This window comes from Chaetura pelagica, unplaced genomic scaffold (assembly GCF_000747805.2).
Source record: "Chaetura pelagica isolate M959 unplaced genomic scaffold, ChaPel_1.0 scaffold104, whole genome shotgun sequence".
In the NCBI taxonomy this organism is placed as follows: domain Eukaryota; kingdom Metazoa; phylum Chordata; class Aves; order Apodiformes; family Apodidae; genus Chaetura; species Chaetura pelagica.
Window position 1 is genome coordinate 6,731,698 of NW_009953786.1, and position 23,592 is coordinate 6,755,289.

The 23,592-nt window shown below is 43.1% G+C and overlaps 1 protein-coding gene across 1 annotated transcript in view; it reads left to right on the forward strand.

The window, feature by feature from the left end:
* Positions 1 to 23,592, forward strand: part of RREB1 (ras responsive element binding protein 1) — a 65,564-nt gene that overhangs the window by 24,594 nt on the left and 17,378 nt on the right. Inside the window, exons 5-8 of the mRNA XM_010000920.1 lie at positions 1,732 to 1,876; positions 3,049 to 3,188; positions 17,267 to 17,456; positions 19,164 to 21,906. Of these exons, the coding sequence (XP_009999222.1) occupies positions 1,732 to 1,876; positions 3,049 to 3,188; positions 17,267 to 17,456; positions 19,164 to 21,906 (3,218 nt within the window). The remainder of the gene's footprint in view (positions 1 to 1,731; positions 1,877 to 3,048; positions 3,189 to 17,266; positions 17,457 to 19,163; positions 21,907 to 23,592) is intronic.

Consider the following 23,592-nt stretch of genomic DNA (forward strand, 5'->3'; position numbering starts at 1 on the left):
GGAAAGAGGTCAGACAAATTGAGCAGTGTTTCTGTGATGCTGTGCCCAACCTGCTGAGCACATCTGCACACAGATGCTGTCTTCTCCTTGAAGCTCCCAGAATGTGACTGACATATGTCACTAGTGTCTGTCCACCATTTGTTTGACCAGTGAGGGTTACTGTGGTCTGGGGAAACCATGCTTTTTCACACATGTACCTGGTCGTCCAGGCAGCCCCAGCCTTGCTGGGTGCTGAAAGCAGGTAGGAGCTGGGCAGCCATTTTAATTTTGCATTGTTTCTGGTACACATGATGATTTTGGCTTGAGACTGTTTCTGCCTAACACCCTCAGGAATCCAGCTGTAGTTTGAGATGGTAGTTTAGATGCCTTTTTAAAAAAGAGGTTCAGAGATTGTGAAAGGATGTATGAAAAAAGCATTGTGTGAGGAGACAGTCCTCCCAGCAGCTCCTATGGAATCTGTCCATGGGTCCTTCTGGTTCAGTGTCGTCTTGAAGCATCATGCGCTTGGCATCCAAAACCAAAATGGATTTTATGTCATAACATCCAAGCAGTTATGAGAACATATGAGACTCATCTAGGTTACAACATTCTCTCATGTTTGAACATGACAGTATGCAGTCAAGCTAAATGGCATGGTCCTGAGCTGAGTTGGGGGTGTGACTAAAGGATGTTACCAGATGCCATTAACATTGTCTTCCTTGTGCTGCTTTACAATCAGTCATATAGACAAAGGGCAGCTTTCTCCTGCACTCATATTTCTACCTATTAGGAGCATAAGTTTCCATTGCATGCAGGTGCCTCAGTTTGGTATTTTTTTCAAAAGTACTGTAAATTTGAAGTGGGACTAAAGTTCTTACTTTTTTTTTAAAAAAGAAAATTTAGTTTGAGCTTGGGAGCAATACCCCGGAACTAGACAACAGTGTCTTCCTCAGGTTGCAAGTACAGAAAACAAAGAGGCAAGTGGGTCAGGTATACAGATATTAATGAGATTGCTTCCTGAGCCATTTTTTCCCTCTCCACTGTCCGGTGTCTTTGTGACAAGAAATAGTTGTTTTCCTGGGGAAGCAGGTTTGTAAACATGTTTTTCCAATATGGAGTTTAGCAAGCCAAACCTGCTGCAGCTTAACAGTAACTGGATATATCTTGACTTTGAAGTTGCAGTTGAAATTCAATATTGGGGTGCATCAGTGTGTTAAGGATGAGAAGGAAACAAATGTGTTTAAGAAGTGTTCCTCTGGCATTGGCATATACTGATCCAGTTGGGGTATGAGCTGAAGGGAAGCCAGCTGAAGATGGGGTGCTTCTTTTGCACAGAGAGAAATGAATGCTAAGCTCCAGGCTTTTACTTACTAGGCTGCCACAAGACTGGGGGGCTGGGCCTGTAGATGACTGTGCAGTATTAGGCAGAAGCAGGGTCTGTTGGATGATGGGGCATGGGTACAATGCTCATGGGGCCAGGCTGTAGTGGGGCAAGTGCTGTGCTATGGGTTGAGGCATGGAGGAGAGTAGCCTGGCTCCTTGCTGCAGCCCCACATGGTCCCAGGTGCTGCAAAGGGCCCATGCTGGATCGTGCCTCAGCTGTCTTTCAGAAATGCAGTCTGGTTTATGGGATCTCTGCTGTAAAGGTATCCTGTAAAGGCAAACCTTAGAAGTAGTGTTGGCATTAAAATGTATGTGAACTTTCTGCCCCAAATTGGCTACTGATGGCGTTTTCTTCCTCTTCCTGCTCAGGCACATGAAGATTCATGAAAAGGATCCGAACAGCACAGCAAGCACAACTCCCCCATCGCCGCTGAAGCGCAGGCGATTTTCATCGAAACGGAAGTTTAGTCATGATGCTGAGATGGACAGAGAGGAGAGGACACCTGCAAAAAAGGTTCTTAATGGCACATGAAGCAAAAGAGTTTCTTGGCTACCTCCTAAACTGCCGGCTGTGGTGTTTATGCAGTCAGCACAGGAATATTAAAAAGTGGTCTTCTTTCAGACCTGTATATATTTTAAGATGCCATGCTTTTCCTCTGTGACCAATGCTGTTGTCTGAGATTGGAAATTATTTTCTAATTTCAGAGATTGAAAGAATTCACTTTTCTAAAATTTTTGTATTGTTTAAATTTTTGGGTTTGCTTATGATTTATATTGGATGACAAGGGGATGAACTGTTCTTTTGCTGCTGCAGCTTTTCCCCTAGATTTGTTTTTTCTTCCTAGTAGTCTTGCAGCATAGTGATTTCAACTTTTTTTTTTTAAAAAAAACAGTGATTACTTCAAAAGCAGCAACAGCTGAGCTCTGTTTTTGTCTTAATCTGGAGGAAAAAAAAAATAATCTTTAATACATCTCTCTTTCACAGTAGCATCATCCTGCATTATTGGAGTTGCAAGAGCAACCAGAAAATGTTTATTTGAAGGCTAGACCTTCCCATTAGGTTTTTGTTTATGAAATATTTTCGTGCATTTCAGTCATTGATACAAAACGTATGGTGGCTGCCAGACTTAACTTGACCTTTTCCACTTACTATCTCAAAATGGCAAGCTAGTAGCAGTGCCATTTAGCTCAGTATTCCTTGCTTCTGTGCATGCTTTTCTCCCTGTAATCAGAAGAGGGCTATAGAAAACATGCAGAAGTTCATTGCTTTTCCCTGGACCACTTGAGTTAGGAGTTGGCAGTATCTCAGTGGCATAAATAATTGAGGCTGACAGCTCGCCTGGTTTCCTGAAGGGGGAAGAATGCTAGTTCAGTATTATATAAACATAGGGGTTTATAAGCTGGTCAAATTGCAGTTTCTCAGTAGAGCTGATGTATCCGTGACTTAGCAGCACGCTTCATCTCCCATGGAGCCTCCCCTTCTGTCATGCACATTCTCACACACATGCAGAGGCTGTGTTGCTCACCCACTTTCTGTTGCCAAAATGTGTCGTTTCTGGCCCCCTGCAGCAAAGTTACAGATGAAGCCCACTGCCTCGTTTTTAAGCGACGGACTTCAAATGAATTGCATGCTTGATTTGTTGCTTAACGTTTGGTCTAGCGAGGTTTTTCCCCTCTTCTCTGAAGGTTGTCGAGGATGGTCACTCTGGTGAAGGCGATAAGAAGGCTGAGGAGGAAGTTTATCATTGTCCAGTATGTTTCAAAGACTTTTTTTGCAAGTATGGGCTGGAGTCCCACATGGAGACACATCCAGATAATTCACTGAGGTAAGAAAAAGTCCTTAGAGCATTTCTGGTCACCAGATGGCCTGAGGGAGCCTGCTGGGGATAGGAGGGACCCATTCAGACCCCTGCACTGTTAACTGGCCCCCTTTGTGATTTTATACAGATTTTTAAATGTTTCTGACTCATCTTGTGTCACCAGGGTTCTGTAGGGTTTAATTTTATTATTTTTCACAAATACAGGAAATCTTGCCCAGTTAATAGCTGGGAATGTTTGTAGAAGAAATTAGCACCCCTTCCTCCCCTCTAAACCTATTACTGTTGTTACATAAAACTGTAAAATACCAACACTGCAAATTTTTAACAAGTTAATGCTTAAAACATGAAGCAAAACTTGATAAAAGTGTTCAGGTACCAACCCATGAGATTCTTCTGCTTGGGAAGAAGGCTGCAGCTGGGTATAGAGGTTTTGTTGTCTGTCATGAGGGTGGATGAAAATAGTGGAGTTTCTGGTGCCAGATTTCCAATACAATGTGTTATGCTTTCTTCCTGTTGAGGTTTGGGAATGATTTGGATTTTGTTTTAAATCAGCTTCTCTTAACAAGGAAAAATTAGTTATTAATTGTTTGGGAAGGGGCTTGAGTGTTATGTTTTGATTCAAGCAATTGTCCCTGGGACTCCTGATACTTGTTTATTTCTAGTTTTTTACCACAGAAAAATGCAGAGCCAGGCACATGAAGATATAAAAGAGATATTCCAGCTCTAGTTTAAACATACAGAAAAACTGCTGTTTTAGAAAAATATATTTGTCCATTTGCTGAAGCTTGTCGGTGTTTTAAGCTTATTTTGGGAAATTGGACTCTCTTAGTGGTCTTTTCATGAGGGTTCAGAATTCAGCATCTTGAAGTGTTAACACTGTCTCCTGAATAGTTTCTTAATAGAATGGGATGGAGCAGAGCCATCCCATTCTATTAAATGGGATTAATTCTATTAAATTTTCCATTTTTAAAAAAGTTAGAAAAACTTGGTAAATACATGTAAAATAATTTTAAAAGGCACTAAGTGCTGTAATTACTGGGGAAGGGAGATGGAAAGCTTGCTCTTAAACTTGGTTCAGCTAATAGTAAATTAAATTCAGTTTGCTGTTTCTGAAGTAAATGAAGTAAATTTTCATTATAGAGCAAAACTGAAACAGCTGTTCTCTGGTGAGAGCTCTGCAACCCCCACAAAAGGGAGTTGAAGATAATTTTGCTGTACACTTCATGCTTCAGAGGAAGCAGCTGTCGTATTAGGCTTATCCTGGTGTTAGCCTCATTTTGAAGCTTCTATGAAGATATGATCTCTTTGCAAAGCTACAGGCCATAGAGGTGATTGGAGAGGTGGGCTCTCTGGCTTTGAGTGATGGATAGAAGATAACAGAATAGACACCCTTGTAGCTTGACAGCTTTTTGTGGTCTGCTGCAGCAAGGCAGGAAGACATGCTGGCTGTGCAAACGCACTGTTCCTCTTCATGCAACTTTCTCTAGGATTAGGAGACTTGCTTTTGACTAATATTCTCATGAAGTAGATTTTGCTACTCTTGATTGTGTTGAGCAACAAAGACTAAAATGTGTCCTTAAATCAAGCCACAACTGTCAAGCTCTGTGGGCATGAGTTAAGGGGTGGTGCTGGGATGCTGGTCTTCATGGACTTGTCTAGGTGGGTGAGGGGGTTTGTCAGGTATTTGCTTTAGCAATTTGAGACGTAGGTGAAGATAGGACAGGGCAAGGAAGCTGTGGTTCTCTCTGGTCAGCTAACATATTCAAATGCAACTTGCCTTGCCTATCTGGTTTAAAACACACCTTTTGTCCTAGTCCAGACAAGTCAAATGACACCGTCTGCTTGGCCCAACCTAACAGAAAATCCCGTGCTAAGCAGAGCAGGCTACTGTTAAGGTGACTCTTTCATCCCAAAGGAAATGGGTTAAAACCCTTGGCAGGCCCAGGCTGTAATCCTCTGGTGCCCAGGGTTCTGCAAGATTGTTTGTAGGATTCAGCAAAATTGGTTGAATGTGGTGTGCCATTCTCAATCTTGAGTTCATGTAACCAAAATGATTTCTCTTGGTGAGGCTTAAGGGTGGGGTTTTTTGTGAAAGAGATGAAGTAAAGAATATTTAGCTAGAGTATCGGAGTAGGAGGCACATGTGTATATATGGGTGTGCTCGTGGCAGGGAAGCAAACTGCAAAATTTTAGAAGGCATTGATCAAATCCTCGTGTTGCCTTATTGTAAAAGACAGAGAGGAAGAACCCTCCTTAAAGTTCAAACAAACAAAAAAGCGTAACAGCTGTGTTATAAACAAAGGGCAATGAGCAGAACAGTCTCTTTTGATTGCCAGTATTGTAAAAGTAGAGTCACTGGGTCAGGACTTCAGTGAGGCAGGTATCAGATGTTGTGCATCCCAGAGCCAGATGCTCTGGGTCTGGCAGTCGGTTTGGAGCTGCCACTTTATGTATCCCGGCACATGCTGTTTTGTCTTGACCAAAATAAGTGATGTTCCATCTGCCTAGCCATGCCTTTCTTTGTAAACTACAGAGCAAACATCTGACTAGTTTTTGCTCCCCAATAGTTAGTATAAAAAATTGTTGTGGACATTGGCTCTGGAGCCATGCACCAGTGTGCATTGCCTTGAGAGAGGTACCAGCCTTCCTCCAGAGGTGGATTCCCAGCAGCAGCAGCAAAGTGCCGGGGTGTGCAGGAGCTTCTGCCTGGCTTCCTTGTGGTCCTTTAATCCTACCATTGTGGTAGTGCTGTTGTGTAAATACAGCCTCTGCCCCCAGAGTGTCTGCATGTCCTGGCCCCCCTCTGCTAAGTAGCAGAAAAAGGTAAGGCTGTCTGGCAGCTCCGGATCAGTATGTGAGCAGCTAATTTACAGGGTGGGCCATTACCCTTCCCGGTGCTGTCAAATGAACAACTTCAAATCACAGGGTTAGCTGTTCAAAGTCAGATGAAAAGACACCCCGCATTGTCTTCTCCAGTACTGCTTTTTCATGTAAAGCCCCGAGTGGGGAGCACCTCATTGTTTACTTGCAGCAGAATAAACAATACTTAATCCACTGATTGTGTGAGAGGGGCTCCCGCTCAGGAGAATATCTCTTGATTATGTAAAATCTTAAATCGTGCATCTTTGTCTCCTAATTACGGTAAGAACTGCCCTGCTCTTGGGAGCACATAGAGCCCTTTGTCCCGCTGACAATGGGCTGTGGCACTGCATCTCCTTCATGGCATTACCCTCCCTGGTCAGTCTCTGTCCCTTTGAAGCTCTGGGACCTGTACCCTAATTAGTGACATGAGCTGGTCCCAGCAAGGTTGTCTGCAGCCCTCATTAGCAGTGGGAAGTGGCCCCAGGGTGCTTTCTGACCCCCCTTGCCTCTCTACCTGGATTATTTAAAGAAGATGTCTGTTCCCCTGCAGCTGGGGCCTCAGGACACCATCTATTTTGGTGAGTTTGTATCTGAGTGTTGATATAATTAGCAGAGCACTGAAACGCTGTGCAGCCAACAGGGAAAATGAGAGACCTCGTGGAGCGGGGTAACTTCTCTGGAAACTTTCGTGACAGAGGGTTGCTGTCAAACATGGTAATGCGCTTGTAAAGGTCGCCTGACAGACAGCTCTGAGCAACATCAGCAGTGCAAGCAAAGGAGACATGAGGATTTCCTGGGGAGAAGCCTCTCGAGGCACTGTGTGAGGTTTCTCCTCTTTTCCTTTGGCAAGTACAATGGAATAGGCTTGAAGTAAAACGTGTGGCTTTTTAAAAAGTACATGCACTATAAAATTCCTCTGTTGGGTTTCACTGTAACCAGAGCATATCCTTTTTATTTCCCCTCCTTCTCCTCCAGGAGGCTTCTTACAGTACTCTCTGTACCAACAGCTGAAGGTTTTTTAGATTTTCCTTCCTCAAAGCAGAAAGTAGACATGTATGCTGCCTCGCGTGCCCATGTGTCTTCCTGAGGACAGGGGGAGGGAAGAGGTGATAACGTTGCCATTACCTCCTTTCTTAGAGACATATTTCAACATCACTTCTTAGTAAGGATAGTTATGCAGTTTGAACATGGTAAGTCTGGATCTTAATGAGTGTCATGGGTACTTTTTATAGGAGACAAGAAATAAGCAGACATAGCAGAGTGTGAAAGACTGTCTGCCTCAGCCACTGAGCTGACCTGGTGACCAGAACCAGTAGATGCCTGTTGCCATTAATGGATTCAGGGTATATTAAGGTTTTTGACCTCTTACAGAGCATGTCCAAACAATGATATAATATATTAAGCTTTGTATCTTGCCAAATCCCAAGCATATTTTCACAAGGACAGCAAAAGCAGTTCTCTTGCCCCAGGGTAATGTGCTTCTGTAGTACTTCCAAACAAAGAAAACCAAAAAGCCATTCATAGTCTGCCTTGTTCTTCAAAACAGCTTACCCAAGTTTTGCTGAAACTTGTAAAGTCAGATTGGATAAAGGTTGAGTGACACCGTGGAAACGGATCAGTAACAGGCACAGCTACAGAACAGCTCAGATCCTGGAATGCAAAGTGTCAGGACACCCTGACCCTTGGCATCTGTTGTCATCTGCCTCTAGTTTTGCCAGGGTAGCCACTGTGAGTTCTTGTGTCTGAAAACTCCCAGGTGGGAAATATTACTGTCTTGTCTTGGTGTTATTTGGCTTCACTTAGAAGGACTGGACAACTTAAATGCTCTTGTGGACTCTGTGGCTAAATTGTTTCACAAGATGTCACATGCAGCTTGTGATTCAGTCAGGCTGGTCAGGTTTCCCCTTTGCCAGCACATCTCTATTCTTCAGTGCACAGTGTCAGATGGTGGGATGCTGCAAGGCACCTAGATTTATGTCCCAGTCTTAAATCATTTTAGCCAATGTACATGAGCAGCCCCATTTAAGTCAAGACAAAATGAAGTGAGTTTTGAGTCAAAATTATTTCAGCTACCTAGAATATTACATGTTTATTGCCCTGTTACTGTTCTTGGGAAAGTTATGCACATCAGCATTGGGGAGATAAAATATTAAAAAAAATAAATGAATGTTAATTTAAAGTATACAGAAATTATTTCAATCACCAGCACCAGTAGAAAAGACTACTATAAGACCAAGTTGTGTACAGAGCAGCAATGTGACTGAATAAAAGTATACTGTACAGGATGTATAAGGAAAAAGACACAAACACCAGAAAAAGCCCTTTTCGTTGCATTCCTGTTTTTGCCAGCGCCTACTTAAGCAACTTTAGGAATTAACTTTCTATCTTTTCTCTCCATATATAGTAGGCAATAATCCTGCTCACTTCATTTTTGTGAAGCACATTACTTTCTACACATGGTCAGCCTTTTTGTGGGCAGAGGATGTTACTGACATTGCAAGGGTGAACGTGTTTGAAAACTAAATGTTTTTTGCAATTTAAATCACTTGTGAGACAAAATTGTGCGTTCTTGGTGGAGAAAGGAAGTTTTCTCCTCATAGTAGACACTAGTGTTACAAGAAGCAACTTGAGGAATGAATGGGAACTAGTCTCCATGCAGCATTGTGAAATTTCATGCTACTTTTCCATCTCTATCACAACTGTTGGTATGCACATAAGTAAGCCTTGTTCCTTGTTAGCACTTCAGAATATGAAATGTTGTGCTCTTTTAATGTAGATGGATAATTCTGACGTTGTTTTATCTTACATGATTGTTGAGTACCAAGAGAGAGATGGAGAGCACTCCAGCATAGATATGTTTATCAACCTCTTTAACTTTTGGTTTTAGCACACTATACTTTGGCCTTAATATTTCCCTTCTTAGTCATTGTTTGAGATTTTACCAACAAGGATAGTTTAAGCAGGAACTGCTGCTAGAGTTCCTGAGTACTAGCACAGTCAGTGCTACAGGACTTGTTGCAGCCAAGGATGGAGGCACACAGGGGTCGATTCAGCTGACTGCTCTGCTGTTCTCTGCAAGATGCTTGCTCAGTGTCTTGCTGACGGGAACTAGGAACTGAATCCTGAACTCTGTTGGTAGCATTTTCAGTTCAGGAGCAATTCCGTGAGCCAGCTGGTGATGATGAAATACAGCTCTGGTAAACGTTCGGACCAAAAACATACTGTGGTGCGATGCAATTCTTAATGTTGATAAGGCAGAGGAGAGGCTGTGCAAGTGAGCTGGTGAATACATCCTTTTACTGAGCAAATGAAGAATTAAAATCAGTAGCTTGAGTATTTGTCTGTATGCTGCCTTGCAAGAGCAGACCAGAACTGCATTTGAAGTGCTTTCTGAAGTTTCTGTTCAGAAAAGATAAATGGGAAACATTGCTAGCCTAGAAGTGGTCAGCTCACTTCAGGGAGCTCATTGTGTGAAGAGACTGGGAATCCAGAGCAGCTGGGTAAAGATACCAGATAGTGAATGGACATAGGGAGTGACGCTCTCATGTGAAACTGTGTGGTGTGTCACATGGTGTTGAGTATCTTAGCTCAGCTGCAAGAATAGAAAGTGGGTAAAATGCAAAGCTAACTGTAGAGGGAAGCTTCTCATAAAAAGGAATACAAGAGGGTAAGAGGGCTGAGCCAGAATAAGTTATAAGCATGCCTGCCTGATCCTGATGACCAGTTTGTTTATGCGCAGGCTGTCACAAAGTGCTGGCTGCTGCTTGTTGTGTTAGCAGTCATGTCTGCATGCTGAGTGGGGCTTACCTGCAAAGGTAGGTGAGGAAGGCAAGGGTGTTCAGTCCAGATTTGGCTGCACCCATTTCTGAGCCCTGTTGTCATCAGTGTATGGCTGTAGGATAGAGCAGTGCCTATAGATAAGATTTCTTCTTCATGTTACTTGTGAAAAGAGATGTTGCCTTTTTAACACAACAGACACATAGATTATTTATTTTTAGTTCCTGCCATTAATTTGAAAACTACACTAGTACTTGGCATCTATATTTTAAAGATGTGTTGGAAGGCAGGAAGAGCTTTCCTCTTCTTAAGCGAAACGAAAACCAGAAGGTCCGCTTGACTTTGTGTGCACAAATAATGACTTTTTTTTTGGATGCTGTGCAGCTTCCAATTTTGGTAGCTGTAGAGGACTGCTCTTTTTTTTTTTTTTCCCCAGCTATGCCTGTCCTTATTATTAAATCCTTCATTGTTATTTATGTTGATCTTCAGCTCTTGTGCCATGATTCTGCCCAGCCAATTTGTTGATGCTTCTTGTTTCTAAAACTTTTATTAAGTAAAAAGGTTGTTATGAGAAAATTAACTACTTTGTGCAAGTGTCTGCAGACCATCACCCATTTTCCCTTTATTTGTTCTTAGTTGCATGTTAATTCTGTCGAAGTAGATGGTAGAATAAGCTAGTGTTCCACTGGAGAAGAGGCATTTAAATGTGGCATTGCTGAAGTATTGCTGCTACATGCAATTCATTACAGTGTTGTGAAGAAGTGAAATCTTTTTTCCTAATTTTTCTTTGCTCACACGTAAGATTAAAAGGTGTCACAGCCTGGCTCGTGCCTTTTTATTAAACCGTACGGTGGTTAACTTCACTAGAGTTGCTCTGATGATGGGAGTTATGATACGCCAGTACAGACCCTGGCTCTCCAGCATGCCAACAAGTTTCTGAAGCACAACATCACCCTGGTTTATATCGCATCTGCTCTGGCTCCTACATGATACTTTTCTCGCCTGGACCACAGCACGGCTGTAGGAATGCACACAGCATTGTGCATCCCTCTATTAATAGAAGGGCTGGCGCGGTGGTTTCAGCCTTTGCTGCACCCAAGGGTGGCTTCTTTGAGGGAGAGGATTAAAGGGAGCAACAGGACATGTTGGTTACAAAGTCAGAGAGCCGGTGAGAAGGAGGAAAAGTTAAAAGAAAAGTCCTGCCTTTGTCGAGGAGATGAAGCAGCATGCACTGAACTTCTGGTGAGCTGTATCTGCCCTCCTGTGCACTGAGAAGGGGGAGGGGAGCCTCTCTATCCCATTACGCCTGGCAAGGAGTTAGCTCCCAGTGATCCTCTGCTGCTTGCAGTTTCCACACTGACCCCCATAGCATTGGGCAAGGTGGAGGCTGGACAGCAGCAGGTCCTGGTCCTTCAGGGTCAGACACTGTGATGCTGCAGGGGAAGGAGGCAGGAACGGTCATTGCAGGACAGCAGGAAGACCCACAGGAATCCCCTGGGAGGGAGGCAGGAGTGGCATTCATAGCGCTGCTTCTTTTCCATCACTCATCTGCTGCAAGTGGGAGAGATTAGTGCAGCTGTTGGATGTTATTTCCCAGGGCCCTGGGTGTGGAGGCCAGGAAGGGGTTTTCATCCAAAAGGAGATGAGTATCTGGATCTGGGTGGGGTTACACAGGAGAAGAAACCAATTTGTTCTCTCTCATCTCCCTCCTTTTGCCTTGCCCCAAAAGAAGTGAGAGAAGCAAAACGATTCTTTTTTGAAGGGGAATATATCTGTAACTTGCTAGTTTTTCTTTCAAAGGTGGTGAAAGCCCTTATGTTTAAAACCATCCTTCCTCTATCTCCCCCTCCTTGTTGGCCTCCTCTGCAGTACATGTTACCAGTGTGAAGGCTGGGAACCTGCTTCTTCTGCCCCTGGTGTGGACATGAGTCAACAGCAGGGAATCACGTATCTTTTTCTCTTCTGCCCAGTTGTATTATTTTTAGGTCAGCATAGGGTTTTCTTTGCTCATAAGGAGAGTCACATTGATTCTGCAAATAATGTAAGACAGAAAGGAAAGTAGTAAGGACAAAGGTAGAAATGTATGTATTATATGTATTAGGGATTTCAATGGAAGGAGTTAGATGTCTTAATAAAGCAATGTGCATTAGTGACTTCTGTCTCAGGGCGTATTTCATTCTTGCTTTGTTTTCTTTGCTTCTGTTTGTAGCAGTTGCTAAAGAGCAGACAGGAAAGGAACAAAATGGTACCAAGCTTTTTATTTTTATCTAGGGCCTAGAAATTAACACTGCTTTTATTTGTGCATCTGCAACATGGACAACATTGTGTTAGTGAGTTGCATGGGTACTTCAGGTTTGGTCTCCTCTTTCCTGGTTTCAGATGTATAAGTAGAAGAATGCTAATTGTCACTTTCCTATTCCCACTGCCAGTCTCAGGTAGCACAGAACGTAGTGTTTGTTTAATTTCTTGGTAACAGAATGATGGTTTTAAATGTTTGGTATTTGCATCTTGACTAGTGAAATTTAAAATTTAGAAAGATTGAGTGTTTGATTGCATTACACTTAATAAAAATCAAGACTGATTAATTTTGCTTAAAATTTTTCACTGTGTTTCCTTTCTAAAATGTCCTTCCTTTTCTCAAAGAAAAAAAACTGTTTCCATTTCTGATAAATTGAAACTGGCTCAGAGGAGGGTGTAATGCAAGGCCGCAGGCATCACTTATGCAAACTTTTCTTGCATGGGTCCTGCTTGTCATAAGTATAGCAATTCCTGGCTTGCCTCATGAACAAGCTGCACAAAGTATTGACTGTATGTTAAAGCCTCTTAAAATGCTTTTATATCCTAATTAGCATTACAAATTTCAAGAATACTAACATATTTTAGCAGAAGGCTTTTTAATGGTATTTTTTTACACAGAGTTTGTCTGCATTTAAAAACAACAAAAAACCTGACAATTAGAAAGGTGCACTGGTGTAGCAATAATTAAACTGACTCACCTATAACGATATGTGCCCTGAGTACCAAGGTCAGCCTGGTCATTGGACTGTCGTTGCAGTTATATTTTGGTTCTGCTTTTGTTTTAATGTTTTTTTTTACACAGAGTTTGTCTGCATTTAAAAACAACAAAAAACCTGACAATTAGAAAGGTGCACTGGTGTAGCAATAATTAAACTGACTCACCTATAACGATATGTGCCCTGAGTACCAAGGTCAGCCTGGTCATTGGACTGTCGTTGCAGTTATATTTTGGTTCTGCTTTTGTGTTCCAGCAGTTCTGTTTTCTCACCCACCAGCGAGCCAGAGCCCTAGTATTACATTCACTTTGTGCAGGTATGAATGACTCTGAAACGTAATAGAAATTGAGAAGAATCTCATTTTAAAGCTCTGTTAGCTGCTAAGAGCAGTTTTTTTCCTGTACTTGGAACTGAACAGCTTTCTTCTCTCAGCTCTGTAGTCATATTTATAGAAAAATGGAAAACCGTGGCCAAGACTAGCAATCACATGATAACACAGCAGCTTTTATTTGCTACATCTGGAAACTTACCTTGCAAGTAGAGTGCTTTTATCTCCACTCAGGTGTTGAGCCATGGCTCTGCCTGTTCTGCTGACAATCTCAGAACCTGTTCCCATCTCTGTTCTCTGCAGCCATACCATCCGTGTTTGACTTGGCGCCACACATGAGCAGGCTTGTGAAGCTGTAAGGAGAGGGTGTTTTTTCTCAGTGTTTTGTTTGGTTTTTTTGAAGTTCATCATGAGCAAAGTACTACCACATGTTTCAGAAGCTCTATTTGATATGGTGGACTTTTCAGACTTTCCACAATTATCATTATTTTTTTTAAAAAAAGCCATTTAAGCAAGACGAAAAAATGATCCTATACCAAGGGTTCCTTTTCCTTTCCTTTGACTGTGATTTTAGATTTAAAAATACTGTAGGCATTGACATAACCTGAAGATGGAAAATAGTATCGATGACAAAACAGAAAAATGGTTAGACTTCCTTAAAAAAATGCTTCCAGTTAATGGATTGTTAGGCATGGCAGCTTACTCCATTGTAAATGAACACAAGCCTTAATCAATTCAGTATGATGCTTGCCTTAGCTAGTTAGGTTTTGAAGCTTAGTACCTGCAAGTTTTTCTTGGAGGTGGTACATATCCATATCTGCATCTGCACTGCTAATTGTATGTGAAGCTCAGTTATGTCATTTGTGAGAAATTCAGACTCGTTTCCTGCTGGTGTTGAGGGGGAAGGAGCACAACAAAAACAAGACTCACACACATATGAAATAAATGTTGTGCAGTCACTTGGGCAAATGTGCCATATATTTTAAATAGTTTGCATCCATAGACTGACAAACCCAAGTGAAGTCTGCAGAGCTGGCATGGTGGCACCCCTCAGCATCAGGAGCAGCTTTACAATGAGCTCCCTTGTCCTTGGTGAGCGATGTGGGCGCAAGGTGCCAGCACTGACTCACCTGGGGTGCTTGCCCCACAGAGGCTGCTCCAAATGTCTTCCAGGGAGGACGGGGTTTTTTTTTTCCAGCTCTACAAGCTGTGTCTGCATCTACAGGTATGCCTGGACTGCAGAGGAAGGGAGTACATCCATGGGTCCCTCCCAGGTGATCCTGTAAAGTGTGACACCAGGGGAAGATGCCAGGTCAGGGTGCGGTACATTTATATGCCCTGAAGTGCCTGCATCTTGAGATGACAGGTGTGATTTAGCCAGATGTTTCCTTTTTCAGCCAGGAGCTTCATTTTGATTTAATGGAAACAGAGCTTAATCCATTTCCCCAACTTCTCTTTTTGCTTGCTGCTTTTTCACTCACAGTAAGGAATATAAAAGAGAAAAGTAAGGAAGAAAGAGAAGTACACTGGGAAGTGTAATCCTATGCACTATAAAAGAAAGAAAGAAAGAAAGTGCCTATTCCTTTTTCAAGATAAATTACCTTTGTTTGGGGGGAATGTGAGGCCATTCCCCACGGAAAACACCATTTTTAAATTGCAAATTTTCACTGTCCTGAGGCACAGTGGTTGGTACCAGGTGTACTGCGAAGGACTTTCACACGGGTTTTTGCTCTGGAAGATTTACTCTCAAGTGCAACTTTTGATGGGAGCCCTAAACAAACCAGTCCTTACAATCAGCATGTTGCACAGCTGATGGAGGTGAGGGAGAGTAAGACAGAGGAGGCACACCTCCCTGCTGTGTTGGGGCACTGGCTGCTTGCCCAGGAATGCTGGCTCCTGCTCAGCTGAAATCCTGGGGGTACCGTGGCAGGCGCCAGCTCTCCCAGTAGCTCTGTGGTCCTACCAATGGTAGCTGTGCCTGCCTCAACATGCAGGGGGGGATACGGCTGCTGCATTGGGTTGCTGGTCCAGTAGAAGCCAGGCATGTCAGGGAGGCTGGAGTTGCCTCAAGACCCCCTGAGGTAAAGGTCTGCATCCTTCTATAGAACAGCTGACCCCACAGACCACCAGCGATGCTCCTGATGGTGTAGGAGCATTGCTTGCAAACCCTCATTGTCCATATGCTAACGTACCGGGAGCAGCATGCCAGAAGAACTGCTTGCTTTCATGCACGTTCATCGCCTCTAAAAAAGAATTTATTTCAGCAGCTTGCAGGTTCTTTGGGTGACTGCTCTAACCCTTTAATGCCCTCCTTCCCCCAGTGGTTTTGCTGGTTGTGTGTTTTTGTTTTCACTGCAGATGAAAGCTTTGCTTCATGGAATAGGTGCTGCCAAGTGAGCTGGAGGAGAGCTGTAGATCCTGACACTGGAGAAGTGCTACATGTTGGCATTCCCCACCCCCACCAGAGATTGTTGTCATATTTAACAGACCTCTTTAAGTAAACGTTTGCTTTGTAAATGGCATTGGTTTCATATTTAATGGAATGCAGGGACTTTGCTGGCAATAATTGTAAAGGTAGGATGCAAGTGAATTGACAGAGGAGATAAAACAGATTAAACCTCTAGCACATAATATTTATGTCCCAGCCTTCTGGGTACCATGATAACAAAGGCTGTGTTACATATACTTCACACTTGCTTCTTTCACCACTCAGAGACTGAGTTCAATTGCTTTGTGGGTGACTTGGTTATCTCTTCATTTTCAGGGAATAAAAAAGGTCTGTGGAAGTTTATGTAGTGATAAAAAGAACAACAATGGAGTTTGTATGGGACAGGACAGGGAGGGAGTGGTTTCAGGAATTTGTCAGAAGCAATTTCTAATTGCAGGATGTTTTTTTAATGAGTATGCACATGTCCTTTTCCTTGATGTGGAGGGTGAAGACAGTGTGGGGAGAACTGAGGCAGGGGAAGATGTGAAAAAATCCTAGCACATAAAATGTTCTCACGGACAAAATTTGACTGCTTCACATTTGGTGGTATTTGCTTCTGTGAAACTCATGCTTTGCTTGTGAGCTGGAGCTGTAACTGCAACGAACCGTGTTGAATGAAGCGGTGTGTCACTTGTTCAATACAGAGTGTTTGTGACCTGTGGTGCTGCAGAGCTCAAATCCCAGATATTTAAAAGGCGGTAGGCTTGTTTGTTGATGTGTTGGCCAAGTGTTGCTGCATAGTCCCTACTGCCTGCAGCATAGCTGCATTTCCAATACCTTTGATTGTTTTAACACTAGTCTACTTTATATGAGAAACTTCTGTTTTACTGGATTTGGGATCTGAGAACTTAGGGAAAACAAGAAATCACAGCATTAAGCTGTGGGTAGGAAAAATCGTTGCTTCTGCATTTTACCTTGGGTCACACTGGCTGTGAAGGGGATGTATGAGTGTCTGAAGTGTTGAACCTGTTTCTGGTCTTCCTCCTCTGATCCTCTTCCTCTTCAAGGAGCACCACTTTTTCTTTTAAAACACTAAACTTCTCATAACACCTTTGAGAAAAGCCAGTGAAATTTTATGGAAAGGCAGTGTGGAGAAAATTCATACACAGGTATTTGAGTGGTGTGCAGTAGTACATTTAAACAGTAGTTTAAAAAGGTGCTATTTATACATTTGCAGCTGCTTGATGCTTAGGTCTGTTTTAGCCTCTCCTTGTCACTGATTTTTTTAAAATGTCTTTTATTTTAATAGTACTTTTCAGTAAAAATTAACTGTTGTAAAGCCATTGAAATGCTTTGTCTATGGGAATGTTGTCAGGAGGCTGTGGTCTCAGCTGCTACTTCACCATCTGCCCACATGGGATGCTCAGTTCTTATGCACTATAGTCTTTGAACCTCCGATGAACTTAATAGCCAGAAAGTGGTAGAAAGTGACTTTGATTGAAATGGCCTTTCTGTGTTAACGTGTTTTTTGACATGTTCTCACTTTGTTTTGTGTTTAGCAGGTTATTGGTATCGTGGGGCAAGAGAAAGGAGGCTGGCCTAATGCGAGAAGAATGTAACTCTTAAGCTTGCAGCAGTCACTAAGTCATTTTGATTTTATTCCTTTCCTTTCCAGGTGTGACATCTGTTGTATTACCTTTCGTACTCATCGGGGCTTACTGCGCCATAATGCAGTTATCCACAAGCAGCTTCCCAGAGACCCCATGGGAAAGCCTTTCATTCAGAACAATCCCTCGATTCCAGCAGGATTCCATGACTTGGGATTCACAGACTTCTCCTGTAGGAAGTTCCCCCGCATTTCTCAGGTACCCTCTGTTCTTCATGGCTTAAAGTACAAACTGATGAAGTGCATTCTGAATTCATTGAAAGACTCATCCTCGATGAGGCAACAGTTGGACATGGAGTGTTTAGTGCAGAGCACATTACCACTGTTTAGGCTTTAAACACTTCCTGTCTTTCCTTTTCCTTTTTTCATCTAAAGTGTATTTGGTTGGGGTTTGGGTTTTTTTCAGTATTCCAGTGGATAACTACTAGTGTAAAGGTCTATAAAATATTTTAAAGGAAAACTTGATTGGTATTAGATCCTTGCCCCTTTCAGCCTTCCCATTAGTTCTCTCCTTCCCCAAACCATCCCACATCTAAAATCAATAGGGAGGAGTCATGGTAAGGAAGGCATTATTTTAATTTACTGTAACAACGATGCAGTTGTGGTGTGAAAGATTTTATCATGAAAAACTTCGGGAAGTCGCCTTACTTACTAGATGGTGACATCTTCAGTGACTTCTTCACAAAACACTCTCAAATACCTTTCTATTATGTTCCTATGTGTCTTTTGAAGATTTGGCACCTTTGTGGGTAACTGACTGGAGACAGGCAGAGAGGTAGTCTGTAAATATTTTTCTGAGAGCCATAAACCTTTCTACTGAATGGTATTATTCTTCTCTCTGTTAAACCTTACCTACCTTAGTTGGTTTGGGTCTGGATGAAGCTGCTTATCTATTTAAAAAAAAAAAAAAAAGAAGAAAATCAACAGCACAATCATCCATCAGGACTCAGTATCTGCATTTTTTTTAATCTCCTTGGATTAAAGCATTTATTTTCAGCTCTTCTAGCTAAAAGGTGGTAGACCTTACATTTACTGCTGGTCCAGAAGAGAAAACTTTTAAAATAATTTGATTTTATTTATTTTGTAATTAATGGCAGGCACTTAAATTTATTAAGGGATTTAAATGTTGGGACTTCCCTTTTGTAATAATTTTGTTTGCACTGTGAGGCAAGACCTATGAAGTATCTGAACAAATTGTGTATATAAAGATCTTGCCAGATCTCTACTTAATTATCACTTGTGCTGTCTTCAGATGGGGAACCTTTGCAACACATGAGCTATCTGCATAGCATTTAAATATAGCATTTGGATTCATGATAATTTTCAGGAACAGGTGTAAAATTGGTTTATGAGGTTAGTATTTTTCTTGGGAGAATAAATGTAATCAGACTTAGTAACCAAAGGCATTTCCAATTTGGGCTCCACATTTCACTGATTTACTTTTGTATGTGTGATACTACTTTCATTGTTTTATGTTGTTTTGCCTTCTTGGATGCCATTTTTTTTTCTCCTGTCCTAGTTTCTTTGTAGTCAAAAAGCTAAACAAAGTAGTCTTACTGCCCAGCCTACTGAAGTTTACTGAGGCTCCTGTCCTGTCAGTGAAGTGAGAGATGTTTATGGAAAGGAAGTTCAGGATGGAACAGTACTTGAGAGTCTTAATAGCCCTCTGCAGGAGTTTGCCTTTATAGAAGGGAACTTTTGGAGGATCAACCCCTAATTGAGATACACCACCTAGGTGACTAAAGGCTGTGGAGCAGGAATATCTCCATGCCAGGCAGGTGGTGGCTGCTTCATACTTCTTAACTTGGGCAGTAGAAGAGAGAGTGAGCTGGTTTTGTTCTGCAGCAACATGCGATGCCTTTCCAGTTTGAGAGGTTTACTCTAAATATTTCTGCACATCTTACAGGTCTGGTGTGAAACGAATTTGCGAAGGTGCATCAGTGACTTCCATCGATTTATTTGTGAGACGTGTAACAAGGCATTCCCCATGCTTTCAGCGCTCAAACTGCACACAGAAACTCATGTGGTGGATCAGGGAAAAGACAAGCACAAGCCACAGTCCGTGACCCCACCCAGTGAGAACCCAGACCAGAAAGCCTTCATGGCATCCTTGGGCCTACAGTACACCAAAGACATCAAGCCCTTCAAGCAGGAGGACAATATACAAGATGAGGTCCAAGAAATGCGGCTTAGAGCACTGAAGAGTAACCTACCTCAGGAACCCGGCAGCACTGGTCTGCTCAGCCTCTCTCCTCTGGAAGCTGCCTCAATGGGAGGGTCCTTTTCAGTTCTTCCCCCTACAAAGGAAAACATAAAGCTCCTCTCGCTGCAGCCTTTCCAGAAGGGTTTTATCATCCAGCCTGACAGTAGTATTGTGGTAAAACCCATCTCCAATGAGTCTGCCATTGAGCTGGCAGACATTCAGCAGATCTTGAAGATGGCTTCTTCCGCTCCTCCTCAAATCAGTCTTCCTCCACTTTCTAAGGCACCTTCTGTCCCTGTGCAGTCCATTTTCAAGCATATGCCACCACTGAAGCCAAAGCCTTTGGTAACGCCCCGAACAGTCGTTGCAACCTCTACACCTCCTCCTCTTATCAGTGCCCAGCAGGCCTCCCCTGGCTGCATCAGCCCAAGCCTCCCACCTCCCCCTCTAAGGCTGATCAAAAACTCGGTGGAGGCCTCCTCCAACTCTCACCTCCCCCAGCCAGGAGCCAAATCGAGTCCTTCCTCGCAGTTGCTCCTCCAACCCAAAATAGAGCCTTTAACTCAGCATGAGATGAAGACACAACTGGAGCAGGACAGCATCATCGAAGCCCTCCTGCCTCTGAGCATGGAAGCAAAGATCAAGCAAGAGGTGACAGAAGGGGACCTCAAAGCTATCATGGCAGGGGCAGCGAACAAGAAAGCCCCAGCCATGAGGAAGGTTTTGTACCCCTGCCGTTTCTGTGACCAGGTGTTTGCCTTCTCTGGTGTCCTGAGAGCTCACATCCGTTCTCACTTGGGTATTTCTCCATACCAATGCAATATCTGTGACTACATCGCAGCCGACAAGGCAGCGCTGATCCGGCATCTGCGGACACACAGTGGGGAGAGGCCTTACATCTGTAAAATCTGCCACTATCCCTTCACAGTGAAAGCCAATTGCGAGAGACACCTGCGAAAGAAGCACCTCAAAGTGACCAGGAAGGATATAGAGAAGAACATTGAATATGTCACCAGCAATGCTGCCGAGATGGTGGATGCCTTCTGCTCCCCAGACACGGTGTGCAAGCTGTGTGGCGAGGACCTGAAGCATTACCGGGCCCTCCGCATTCACATGAGGACGCACAGCGGCTGCCAGAAGAAGAAGCCATTTGAGTGCAAGGAGTGTGGCACAGCCTTTTCAGCCAAGAGAAACTGCATTCACCATATCCTGAAGCAGCACTTGCATGTGCAAGAAAGGGAAATCGAGAATTACATCTTAGCGGTGGACTGCAGTGCCCAGGAAAGTCAGACAGACCCTCCTTTATTGGAAGACAGCACTTATATGGATCACAAGTCCATGGCGCCTTTCCTGGAGCCACAGAACGGCTTCTTGCTTGGGACATCATCTCACGTTCCCATCAAACTTGAACCTACGGGCAACTTCCCAATGGATTTTGATGAGCCGTTGGATTTCTCTCAGAAGAACAAAAACCTGAGTGCTGTGCAAGTGAAGCAGGAGAACCTGTTTGGCTCTTCTCCCCTGTCCCTCTACGACTGTTCCATGGAGCCCATTGACCTGTCCATCCCCAAATCCCTGAAGAAAGATAAAGATGATGACCCATGTGAAGCCAGGAATCAAGAGTTGGCTGCTTCTGGGAACAGCGATAAAGCCTATAACTGTCTGCAGTGTCCACTGGGTTTTGGTGCCAATGGAAACTCAGAGAAAAACCGGGCCGTCAGACATCCCCAGTCACTGAAAGGTTCATTGCATTTGACTGTCCCAATCATTTCCCCAACTCTCCTTGGCAATTCTGCCTTGCTGAGACCCTTGAGGCCTAAACCACCACTTCCACCTCTCTTGCCAAAGCCTCCAGTAACTAAAGAGCTGCCACCGTTGGCTTCCATTGCACAGATAATTTCATCTGTGTCTTCCGCTCCCGCTTTGCTGAAAACGGAGGCTTCAGACACCAGTCCTAAGGCAGTGAGCAGCTCCACTGTGTGTGACAAATCAGGGAATGCCAAAGCAAAAGTGACAATCGTGACTGCTGTTCAGAGAGACTCCAGCCTGCCCAGTGACCTTAATCAGATGTGCGATCCGGAACAGCCTCCCATTGCTGATGCTGGGTTGACTAAGAAAAGAGGCAGAAAGAAAGGAACGAAAAATAAGCCTAAGCTTAGCAGTGGTGTGGATCTGGAGTCAAGTGGGGAGTTTGCCAGCATAGAGAAGATGCTGGCTACCACAGACACTAATAAATTTAGCCCGTTTCTGCAGTCCACTGACAGTTTTAAGGAAGAAGGTGGCAGAAATGGAACAAGTGAGGATGAGAAGGAAACTGCTGAAGAGAAGCTGCTGAGAGGGAAGAGGAACGCTTACTCAGACTGCCTGCAAAATATCCCCTGTCCTTACTGTCCTCAAGTCTTCCCATGGGCAAATTCTTTGCAGCAGCACATGCTCACTCACACAGGTAAGAACACCTTGTGCTGACAGTGGATTGTAGCCCCTGAGGATCTTCCTCATGGAAAGGCCTCACCACGGAGTAATCTTCCTTCCTTTTGTTTTCTCTATCATGTCTGAATGGTATTCTTCATTACTTTGCAAATCCCTAGCCATTGCTGTTTGTTGTGGTGGCGGTAAATTTTTCAGTAACAGAATAATCTCTGTGCTTTGGAGTATCATGGGGGCAAATTGAATTGCTAAAACCCATTTGACTTTGGTGGCATGACTTAGCTTACCTGGGAAAAGACTTTGGTTTTAGGTGTTCTGCTATTATTGACTTATCTTGGAGGTGAACGTGCATGTTGAGTATTTCATCGTGCCTTACGTGGTTTGTTCGGCTGCTTCTGGTGGCTGTTTGTCTGCATCAGTAATGATAAAAAGATCCATAAATATGAGAACAAATAACTAGAGTTGTGGCAGGAAGATAAAATAATATAGCAGTTAGCATTTTTTTTTTCCTGCGGTGGCTTTTATTCAACAGATCAAAGAAGCAAGGATGTGAGAAACATCATCCTGAGTATTACATAGTAGCTTGCCTCTAGGAAATGTTTATTCTTTCTAGACAACTAAAGGTGGGCTTATGCCCTAAGGTGTGGAAATGTGTATGGAATCTTTAATACTGTGCTACTGTGTAAGTAACCTCAGATCTGATGTAAACAAAAGGAGGAATTGGGAAGGGAGATTTATTCTAGGTTTGGGATTATTTTTTGTTCTTGGTTATAAAGGAAATACTGCATTGAATGCAGTGCAGATTTGAAGTTCACTCCTTTTTCCACCCACACTGTAATAAAGTAATTAGTAGATTCTCATCCTGCTCAGAGAGAGAGAGAGAGGGAGGACAAAGCTTTGCTTCCTGTTGGTCCCTTTTAAGTCAGTCACAGTGGTTGATATTATTTTCTTCATTGTACAGTCTGAAGTTCTGGTTTGAAGAATGCTGGTTAATGATATTTGTAAGAAACTTTGGGAAATTAAGTACAGGCTTGTAAGAAATAACATTTTTTAATGGAATTGAGTCCTCATTAAGCAACTAATTCAAGTCTGTGCTAAAGAAGGAAACCCAAAGAGGTAAAAGAGGTTAGCTAAGAGGTTTAAAGGAACTCTGAGCTGTGGAGCAGTCCCTATTACAATTTGCTTTGGGTGACATGAGGACATAACTTGCAAGGTGTCGGTGCAACAGTGAGGCTATTGTTTTCTGGCCCACAGAGACCAAATTATTTCATCTTATTAGGCATACAGTTTACTTTCAATGGTGAAGGAGAGCTCTTTATTCATATCAATTGTTTTCTAACACCCTGCTCTCCAAAAAAAATATATAGTTACTGAAGAACTGTTCATGAGACAGAAAACAATAGAGAGGCTTTTCCCAGACTAAGGGGTTTGACCTGTTTATTGATGGCAGACTTCCAAGGTAGCAGCACTGGTGTAACCCCTTAATGAAGACAGAAAAATGCACTCAGCCATGAGTTATACTGGTAAAACTTGTCTCCCCTACCACCACCAGGCTTGAAAGGAGACACACTGTCCTTTCAGAAAGCCCATGCTGTAATCCTCACAAGGAAGGCAAACCACTGTGGCTGTAGTAGGGCTGGATTCTCACTGCAGACACAAGATTTTTGGTGGTACTGTAAGGCAGTGGCAATAATCAGATTCTGGT